Raw genomic sequence first — 11,128 nt, 5'->3', positions numbered from 1 at the left:
CACTTAATTTAAATCAAATTGTGGTTCAAGTAATACTTAGAAACATCATGCAAATGTTAGGGAATGTCTTCAAAACCTTCTTTTATGTCCTTGAATGTAAAGTTTGGACTTATGTACATGATGAAAACACACATGGTTGAAATGTCCTTTATAAAAATCCACTGCAGGTCAAGACAGAGATTCAACATAGCACATTGCTGCAAGAGTGTGTATTGTCAGCAGTCTACATATATAGCAATAACTGTTAATAACATGTTAATTACCTTGTAGTCTTCAGCAACAATGTTTTGTTCCTCAACTTCCAGTTTTCCTATTTGTTGCATCAGTGCTTGCAAGTTGTTATAGTGCTTAGCCACATTGTCTCCAGTGCATGGACTACAAAACAGGACTGTGGCACTGAGGAGCACCTCATCCATCTGCTTCAGATTTTCTGAACATGCAAGTAGCCCAAATGTGTGCATTGCAAGTTTGTAATGTTTTGGCACTCTAAAATGAATGAAATTGGTTATGTTTCAAATGCTTTATACATTAATGTTACGACTTCTTGTTGTTAGTCTAGGGTTTGAAGCTGTAACATTCATACTGTGGTCATTCTGTGGATAGGCAGGGGAAAAGGACACGCAAGCCAAATATAATACAAAAGGTTTATTCAACCATGCGGAAGGAAGTGACAAACTATATACAATATTTACATAAATAATCAATAACAAAAACATAAATAATCCCACAGGAGAGAGGGGCGGGGAGTGGCGCTAAAGAAAAGAACACAATAAAACAAACCCAACTAACTCAGTATAAACCCCTAACCCAACTCTAAATAAAGCAAGTTTCCGGCGGCCCTACACACCCTAGCTTACCTCCGCTAAACTACCCAAAAATACATAAGCAGCGCACACTCCTAGCTAGTGTCTCTATACATAACAGCGTCTACGTGTTGCAAGATGTAAGTCACGTGACATACTACCTGCCCAACACTCAGCACAAAGGTTGTTATCAGAATATAAGTACTTATGAAACAGGCAAGATAACAGAACGCTTCAACAAGGTGCAAATCAAAAGGTGCTCTCCTGAACATTCCTGCAGTCCTCTTTTTAAACCCCAGCAACAAACCGGATTGGCCACAAGAGCAGTCACGTGACAAACAATGATTACTTCCCCAGCCAATAGCAGTCCAAACGGGGAGGAACCTTAAGAGAATGACAGGAAGGAGAACCAATAGAGAGAGAACCCCCCCCCACACACACACACACACACACACACACACACACACAAACGGACATCTACTGGGACGTAACACTTCCACCCTTTAAGAACCAACTAGTTTGGTGACATCTCTAAACCCTCGATAGAGCATCTGCGAAAACATTCTTAGATCCCTTTTTGTGTCTAATTTCCAAATTATAATTCTGGACTATTAGAGACCACCGCATTAAACGCTGATTCTGATTATACATCCGAGATAGAAAAACAAGAGGGTTATGGTCGATAAATACGATGATGGGTAAACTACTGGATCCGATATATACCTCAAAATGTTGTATAGCAAGCAACAATGCAAGAGTTTCCTTCTCAAACGTGGAATAATTTAACTGGTGTTCATTAAACTTTCGTGAAAAGTAACTAACAGGGTGATCTATACCATTTATATCCTCTTGTAGGAGAACAGCGCCAGCTCCAGCAGCGCTCGCATCAATTTCCAGTTTAAAACCTTGAGAAAGATCTGGAGCCAGAAGAACAGGGGTATTACATAAAAGAGTCTTTACACAATCCATCGCATACTGACACTCAACGGACCAATCAAAAGATTTAGACGGGCTAAGCAATGCAGTGAGAGGGCTGACAATAATCGAGAAGCTCTTACAAAAGTTTTGTTAATAGCCAGCTATCCCCAAAAATCATCTCAATTCCCTACGAGTTGTAGGCACAGGAAATTCCGAAATGGCCATGACTTTGGCTTCTACAGGTCGCACCTGTCCCTGACCTACCTCTTTGCCAAGATAAGTAACCGTAGCTTGGCCAAATTCACATTTAGCCAAGTTAAGCGTTAGATTAGCGTTTGCAAGACGCTCGAACACTGTTCTCAATGAACTCATGTGTGATGTCCAATCTGCAGAGTAAATAACAAGATCGTCAAGGTATGCATTACAATTAGGTACACCTGCCAGTACTATGTTCACGAGACGTTGAAAAGTCACGGGCGCGTTTCGGAGACCTAAAGCCATGGCAGTATACTGAAGAAAATTATCAGGGGTTACAAATGCAGAAACTTCCGATGCTTGGGGAGTTAAAGGGACTTGCCAATAGCCCTTTAACATATCAAGCTTACTCACAAAAGAGGCAGATCCTATATTATCGACACAGTCCTCCATACGGGGTAATGGATAACTGTCTGACACCGTTACTGCATTCACTTTACGGAAATCCGTACAAAACCTAAAAGTACCATCTGGCTTAGGAACGAGTAAATAAGGTGAACTCCACGGGCTATAACTGTGCTTGGCTAGACCAGTCTCTAGTAAATAATTTTCCTCCTGACGCATTATGGATCTCTTTACTGAATTAACGCGATACGCGTGTTGTTTAATCGGATGGGCACTGTTTACCTTAATGTCATGATGCAAAACATTCGTAAGTTTAGGAACATCACTAAACAGACAGTTAAAGTCAGAAAGTAATTTAACAATGTCTGCTTTCTGGTCAATAGACATATGATGAAGAAGAGAATTTAAATCTCTTAACATCTCAGAATTTGTTAACCTTGCACATTGCTGAGCAGCATTACGCAGTCCTACGCCATCCTCGTTAGCACCGGACACATCTGGGGATGAAATCTGCTCCACGGTTACAGCAATAGAAGAGACGGCTGGTCCTTTAGTCTGTTCCGAAGCTTTTTCTCCTGCATTCTCCCTAGCATAGTAAGCTTTTAACATGTTTATGTGGCAAACACGTGTTTGGCGTTTTCTATCAGGTGTGCGGATCATATAGTCGGTTTCGCTTATTTTCCTTTTCACTACATAAGTACCATAAAAACGAACAGACAAAGAAAATCCGGGAACTGTTAAAAAAAAAATACTAGTACCTGATCCCCAGGCGTAAAAGAACACGCAACTGCTTTACGGTCATACCTGAGCTTCATGCCCTTCTGCGCAATGATTAGAGATTCCTTAGCAAGCAGCATGCAAACGATCACGAAAATTACTTACATAATCCAGAACATTCGTTTTCGGACCGGAATCAACTGACATTTGTTCTTTAAGAATTTTGAGCGGCCCTCTTACCTGGTGACCAAAAACCAGTTCGGCTGGGCTAAACCCAAGAGATTCTTGTACGGTTTCTCTTACAGCGAATAAAACCAGAGGAACTCCCTCATCCCAGTCTCTAGCTGTCTTCAAACAATATTTTCGTAGCATTGATTTTAATGTCTTATGAAAACGTTCTAAACAACCTTGGGATTCTGGATGGTACGAACTTGAAACACGATGAGTAATCCCCAAAGACTGCAATACTTGTTTGAACAGCTTAGAATTTTTGGTAGGCCGAACGTAGTAAAGAACTTCACTAAGGCCTTAATAATAAAAGGACTGGTTATCTTTCTTAATGGTATCGCCTCCGCAAATCTAGTAGCTATACACATTATAGTTAACAAATACTGGTTACCCGATTTTGTTTTTGGCAACGGCCCAACACAGTCTACCACCACATGTTCGAACGGTTCACCGATGGCTGGTATGGGGACCAGTGGAACAGATGGAATAACTTGATTCGGCTTCCCGGCCAATTGACAATCATGACAAACACGGCAATAACTTGCCACATCCTTTTTTAAACCTCGCCAAAAGAAATGTTTTAAAACTCGATTGTACGTCTTTGTAACTCCAAGATGTCCCGCAAGTGGATGATCATGCGCTAGAAATAAAACATGATGGCGATAAGGAGAAGGAACAACAATTTGATACACCGCTATCCGGTTTAGAGGACCATTTTCTCATCAACATGCCATTGTCCATAAAATAGCCAACTTTCTGGTCTTTAATCACTTCAGAAGAAACAGAATTAAAATTAAGAACAAGTGATTTGTCCTTATTCTGCGCTGCAATAATTTCTTCTCGAGACAAAGACAGCTTTGACAATTCTACATCAGTCACAGCTACTTTAGAACTCTTCATATTCTCTTTTTGTTCTTCAGATACAACAGCTTTTTCAGGGTTCCCGTCAGAAAAAAGTGGAAGAATAAACGAATCAGATAAATCAACTACATCACCCATTTTTCGAGACTGAGCGCGAGTAACCGCACATGCAGGAAAAACATCAGTGTTAGTCAAATCCTCTGACTGACAAAAAACATCAGGTTTATCAACAACCTCTATAACGGGCATTATTTTTCCACCTGCCAAGTCATTCCCAAATATAAAGTCAACACCGGTTACTGGAAGAGAAGGACGAACAGCAACTCGTACAAACTCGTACATAAGTCGCACTGCAGGTGTACTCGGTGCAATGGCACGTTTACGCAACCCATCTCAATACCCTTTACGATGACACTCGAACCACAGGAGGTATCCTCAGAAAAATTGTATTTCTCCGCCACAATAAATGACTGCATCGCACCTGTGTCTCTAAGCATTTTTATTTCTTTCTGATCCTCACTATTACCAGTCAAAGAAACCAGCCCTTTAAGAATAAACGGAATGTAACTGTCATCGATCCTTTCTTCACAAGGCACAGCAACGGCTGAGTTAAGGGATTTTGCAAATCCAACACTTTTAGGTTGGGATTGCGTTTTCTTACGTTTTAAAACCAAACAATCAGCTATTACGACAGGAAGGAGAACCAATAGAGAGAGAGAAAAAAAAAAAAACACACAAACAGACATCTACTGGGACGTAACAGCTATTTTATAACTGGGCCACTAAATGACCCTAATCAGCGTTCAAGCCAAATGAATAAACTGAATCAAAAATGTTAAAGCTCAGTCCTTTTTGCATGCAGGTATGCATTTATACATCTAAAATTTATTTTTGGCAAAACTATGTCGACATTTTAAGCAGTTACATTTGTTTTGCTTTGCTTTGTATTTATTTTTAATTATTCAAGTCCCTGTAGCTTCTTAATTTGCATTTTCCCTGACACTTCAAAAAAAGGTCAAACAATGAAAGTTGACTATGGTTTTTACACAGTGTTCATAAGCTGTGGCAAAATGCTTGCGGGAGCGGGCGGGAGTGGGTCACTGCTCGAATAAGAGTCAAGTCTTATGGGAGTGCCCAGTTGTTGTGTATTCCACTTACTTTTTTACTAAAATAATCTTTGGTACTCCTCTAAGTCTATTTTTAACTTGCCATGGGGGGTCCCTGATACGTTATGGGGGTCCCGGATATCCTCAGCCCCCCCTCAAAAGCACTGGTAACAGTCCCGCACAGGGCTCTACATAAAGGTGATTATATATATATATTACCAGCAACCACGCAAATAGTTAGATAAATCGCATTTTTTAACAAATATATATATATATATAGGTTGTAATAGCGTATTTTTCTTAATTAAATAGCAAATTACCTTGGTAAAAATCAACACATACCTGTGCCTAAGATTACTCATCCTTTATCCTGAATGTTGTCAACCTTTCCATGCAAAGACATGCTAATCGATGCTCTAATGGCTCCACATCGTCACAAAAAAGATTTACAGCATGTGAAAGCCTATCACTGTATTAGAATAGTGACTAACTGCCCAATGAAAGCGAACTTTTGTCAACTGTGGTTGACTCGATGGTTCCATAAAATACATACGAAGTAAAAGTAACTTAAACACAATACCTAAACAAAAACAGGCTAGAAAAGTACAGAAAAGAAACGACTGCAGTCCACTTATAGACAAAACACAGCAGAATTATTTATACTGTATATATATATATATATATATATATATATATATATATATATATATATATATATATATATATATATATATATATATATATATATAAAATCTAAATAAGAAAAAGCTTTATTGCCAAGCACGATTGCAATTACAATGAATTTGTGTTGGTGACAGAAGCTTCCAGTTGCTCATTATAAAAATAATTATATTATAAAAATAGTAATGCACATTTTTGTAAAGATAAGTAAATAAATAAATTGTATTACTGCTCAGAAAAGTACAGATAAAAGTGATATTGGACATTATTTATTTTATTGAACAATGGGGAAAGCATTTAATGGTTCATGAGATTAAGAGGTAAATATAATATGTACATTTCAAACAAATGGTAAAAAAGCTAGTAAAATTAAAGAAAAGAGGACAAAAAGAAGTCTGGAAAGTTATATTTGATGACATCTAGAAGAAAATATTGACCTGGTTAAACTTATTAATGGCTTGCAGCCTGTTAAATACCGAAATTCAGAACACATAACTTATCTTGTTTGTTAAAAAATACATATTATTTCATAAATAGTAATATAATAATGTTACTATAATAATATTATTATAATAATGTTGTTATTATTATAATAATAATACTAATAACATATAATATTATTATTGTTTCGGTGTGAGTAGTAGAAACATATTTTTGGACAGGGTAAAAAAAACCCTTGTTACGTTTTTTTGTTAATTTTTTTTCGATTTATTTCTATATTTTGTCCAGAAAGCTTGTAATCTATTACAGTCCTCATGCTTCTGCAGAACTCATTGGTGACATTCTGCCACAGACTCTATTGCAGCTTAGTCCAAGCACAGGATTGATTGATTGATTTATTGAATAATTGAATGCAATACAACCAACAATTTGTGACATTGATTATGATAAACAGACATTTAATAAAAATAGAAATATGTAATTTCCAAACAATAAAACAAAAGCCTAATATAATAGGATAATTTTAGGTGTGTGAATCAGTGCGCAGAAGAGAGTCAATAAATGTCCACAGGTGCTGAAGTCAAAGTAGATACTGTTGTGCAGTCTGGCAGATTCTTGATTGAGTTTGCTTAATCTTTAAAATGCCCAAGTTGTAATCTGGGGGGAAAAAAGGCAAATTAAAAAAAATATATACACTTATTTTCTGCATTTGAAAAAAGAGTACAGTAGAAAATCTTGAAAATCAATACACTAATTGACAGGGTAAATCTGAATGAGAAACATTTGAAAGATTGAGCAAACCTGTAAAGAAAAATGTTTTATGATCGTTTGAATATGAAATATGATTGATAATGCAGTGATGCTTGGAGTGATTTTGCCTTTACTTTTTTTTTTCCAAGACTCCACAGTAAAATGAGTTGAAATTTAGGAAAATAATAGACAGGGACACTGTAAATAAGAATAATTTGAAAGATTGAGCAAACCTATATAGAAAGTTTTTTTTTTTTATGAGTGTTTGAATATGGAACGTGATTGAAAATGCAGTGATGCTTGGAGTGATTTTGCCTTTAGTTTTCTTAAAAACTGTACAGTAAAATGAGTTGAAAATGAACTGAGTCATAGACAGGGACACTGTAAATAAGAATAATTTGTAAGATTGAGCAAACCTATATAGAAAGTTTTTTTTTATGAGTGTTTGAATATGAAACATGATAAAAATTGCAGTGATGCTTGGAGTGATATTTGCCTTTACTTTTCTCCAAAACTCCACAGTAAAATGAGTTGAGATAAGAATAAGAATAATTTGAAAGATTGAGCAAACCTATAAAGGAAAATGTTTAATGAATGTTTAAATGTGGAACATGACAAATGCACTGAGTCTTTTTTTATAACGAAAACGCCTTTCTGAAGCGTCTTCACATTTATTTTGACCGCTCCCACCACTGGTACCGTAAGTGCACGAGTAGACGCGCAACACTAAACAAAGTGCGGCTGCTTAACCGTGTATTTTCAAGATGCGGCTGGCTTAACCGCAGTTGGGCCCGCGGTGTAATTATAGTTGGTCTGCGAGATCATATCAAATGTGTATTATAGCTGGCCCGCCAGTATATAGCGCATACACCGCTAATACTACAAATCCCAGAATGCTTTGTTAGTGCGTTAGCGCGTCAGTCGAGACCGCTGAAAAACTCAGCGCTGAAGTTACCCGGTGATTTACTGACTTTGAAGCCCAGAAATGCAGATTTGAATTCAATTCAATTCAATTCATTTTTATTTGTATAGCGCTTTTAACAATGAACAATTTTAACCAATCCATCCTTAAAGCTCCCTTTCTTACTCCGAAATTTCATGGAACCACCCAAGGCGTTGATGACAAACCTTCCCCAGCTGCACAGAGTGGCCTCCAGTCAAAGAGAACGCTATCCAGAGGCAGGCCTGGATGAAGTGGGAAGATCCACGGAGGGGAGAGGGGCAGGCACAGTGGTCACTGGAGCCTCAGGAGCATGTTTAACTCGACCGAGAGAGAGAGAGAGAGAGAGAGAGAGAGAGAGAGAGAGAGAGAGAGAGAGAGAGACAGGAAGAGAAGGATATGGATTATTAAGTGTACCTATTGTTGCATGAGAGTTAAAGTCACTGTGCAGTTTGGACTCCGGCAAGAGTCGCTATGGCAGCATAACTAAAAGGGAGAACCAGAAGGCAACAAAGACATGAGGATCTCTGGGATAAGAGACGACCCACCACACCACCATCAACAAACCTGAGTGAACGCGTGAATGTGAGGGGACGACAGCGTACAAATATCCCAGTTCACCAAACACTCTATATCCATGATCCCTCCAGATCTGAGCCTTTACCTGAGAAAATATCTACTGATTTAAGGCTTGACTGAATAAATATGTTTTCAACCTCGACTTAAACACTGAGACTGTGTCTGAGTCCCGAACACTGATAGGAAGGCTGTTCCATAACTGTGGGGCTTTATAAGAGATCTGAACTGCTCAGTAATCCGTTTGAACTGCTCAGTAATCTGTTTGTGGTTGACTTGGAAAGCGCACCAACCAACCTCCAAATGGTGCTGATTGAACTCCAGTGTAGAGACACGATCAAATCAAAGTACGACTCTGTGTGTGCTGCACAGTTTTCATGTTTCCTCCCCGACACACTGCTCCAACTCCGTGCCCAAGCTGCTCAAATGCTCTCTATGTTCGGCAGCACATATCTTTGTGAGCAACTGTTCTCTTTAATGAAGATGAACAAAACCCCACTCAGGAGTCTCACTGATGAACACCTTCACTCAAACCTGAGTATTTTCTCAGCTCAGAGCCTAAACCTCAGACATGATGCCAGGTATCTGGCTTCAACCAATCAGAGTAAATCAGAGTGTAAAACTGAGCTTGAATAAATGTTGTCTTTATGCACTTTTTCTACTCCGAGGCATGGACTGTTAATAGATGAAAGATTTTTTTTTTTTAATTGAAGGGAATGATTATTATTTTTGGTTGTGTTGTTGCCCTGTAAAAGGTTTACATTAAAATGGAATTAGAAAGTGGAGAGAGAGAAAGAGAGAGAGAGAGAGAGAGGGGGAGAGAGAGAGAGAGGAGAGAGAGAGAGAGAGAGAGAGAGAGAGAGAGAGAGAGAGAGAGAGAGATGTAATAAACTAATACCACTGATGTGTGTTTTATTTCAAATTTATTTTCTCATGTGTTTATAATATTAAACTTTGGTTGTTTCAGATTCAATGTTTAAGCAAATCTAAAGTTTGTTTCCATATGAAAAGGTTCAACATTACACATCTGGAGAGACGGAAAACATGCACAATTGCAGTAAACCTTTCAATAAATACTGAGTTTGGCCCGCGATTTCGTCCCAGTGTTTAATTTTGGCCCACTGTGAATTTGAGTTTAACACCCCTGTTCTGGAGTCATGAACCTCTGCATTTTTCTTCCAGTGTCCTGATTCTTTACACCTCTGATCATGAAATCAGAGTCCAGACGGAGATCTTTAGGAGAACCTCCACACACTCCTGCTGCTGCTGCTGCTGGATCAAAGGTACAATTTATTCATGTCTCAACTTTCAGTGTGGTTTGCAGGGCAAAGATACATCATAATGTATTTTAAAATTAAATCATAAAAAAGACCTTAACTTTAAGTGTATCACAATAAACTACTTTTTTTTTATTTATTTAAAAAAATCCTTTTACAAGGAAACACGAAATTTCTCCCCAAATTTTTAATCAATTGTCCTATTTGATCTGTTCTTCAGATTTTTACTCAGTTGATAAAGTAAACAATGTTTGATACCAACAGCTTTTACACATGCAACCAGTTAACAGATCAAATATTCACATGAATATGTTTGCAACAGTAAGGATGCGAAGGTCTTGAGAGAGCTCTTCGCTTTTACCCATTATGAGATGTTTCTTGTGTGACACCTTGGTAATGGGACACCTTTATACAGGCCATCAGTTGGGACTGAAGCAGCTGATATTAATTTACAATGACAACAGGCAGGATTGCTTTCAAATTACTGATTGATATCTACTGCTGTCTTGGCTTTTCATTCCTTTTTGCACCTCCCTGTCTTCATGTGTTCAATACTTTTTCTTGTGTGTGTGTTGTTTCACAACATTACACAACTTCATTTATGGACATGTATGGTTTGATTCCTTTGTATGTGTGGATTGCATGGGTTGTTACCAACATCTGATAAAGATTTCATTATACCTTCACTAGCACCTTTAGAAATATATTTACTGAGAAAAATGTTGACATGTTCAATACTTATTTTACCCGCTGTGTGTGTGTGTGTGTGTGTGTGTGTGTGTGTGTGTGTGTGTGTGTGTGTGTGTGTACACTGGCATGTAGGGAAGATAGATGTTGGAGAATGGAGTGCAGCTGGTGATTGAGAAATAGGTGAATTAACGTTAGCACTAGCAGAGCTGTTCAGCTCCTTGCTACTTGAGATTAATGGCTTCTGATCATGAATTCATGAATAACAATAGTCTGAATTGCTGTACATTAATATGAATGCAGTCTGTATGAATAGCCAAACATGTATAACAATAGTCTAGTGGCCCCCGGAGTCTAGCAGGGGGAGGGAGAAAAGGGCCTGCGTTAAAAATGATGTACAGTAAAACCCAGAGTGACTTATTTTCTTCTTCTTCTTCATTTGGCTTCTTCCATTAGGGGTCGCCACAGCGGATCATCTGTCTCCATACCTCCTGCTTTCTACATCTGCCTCTTTCCATCCTCAGCATTCTCTTACCAATGTAC

General features: G+C 38.1%; 1 protein-coding gene across 2 annotated transcripts in view; it reads left to right on the top strand.

Annotated features, from left to right (window-relative positions):
• LOC310723944 (uncharacterized protein) overlaps positions 1-11,128 on the top strand; it is a 66,748-nt gene that overhangs the window by 5,800 nt on the left and 49,820 nt on the right. Inside the window, exon 2 of one of the 2 annotated variants that reach the window (XM_083537525.1) lies at positions 9,804-9,904. In XM_083537525.1, coding sequence (XP_083393651.1) covers positions 9,830-9,904 — 75 coding nt within the window. In that variant the 5' untranslated portion in view covers positions 9,804-9,829. Of the gene's footprint in view, positions 1-9,803; positions 9,905-11,128 lie in introns of those variants that run through there. The other variant, XR_014532869.1, reaches the window with a different exon arrangement.

Source organism: Silurus aristotelis (assembly GCF_946808225.1).
Source record: "Silurus aristotelis genome assembly, chromosome: 1".
Taxonomy (NCBI): domain Eukaryota; kingdom Metazoa; phylum Chordata; class Actinopteri; order Siluriformes; family Siluridae; genus Silurus; species Silurus aristotelis.
Note: the sequence above shows the minus strand (reverse complement) of the source record. Positions and strands in the feature narration are given on the sequence as shown.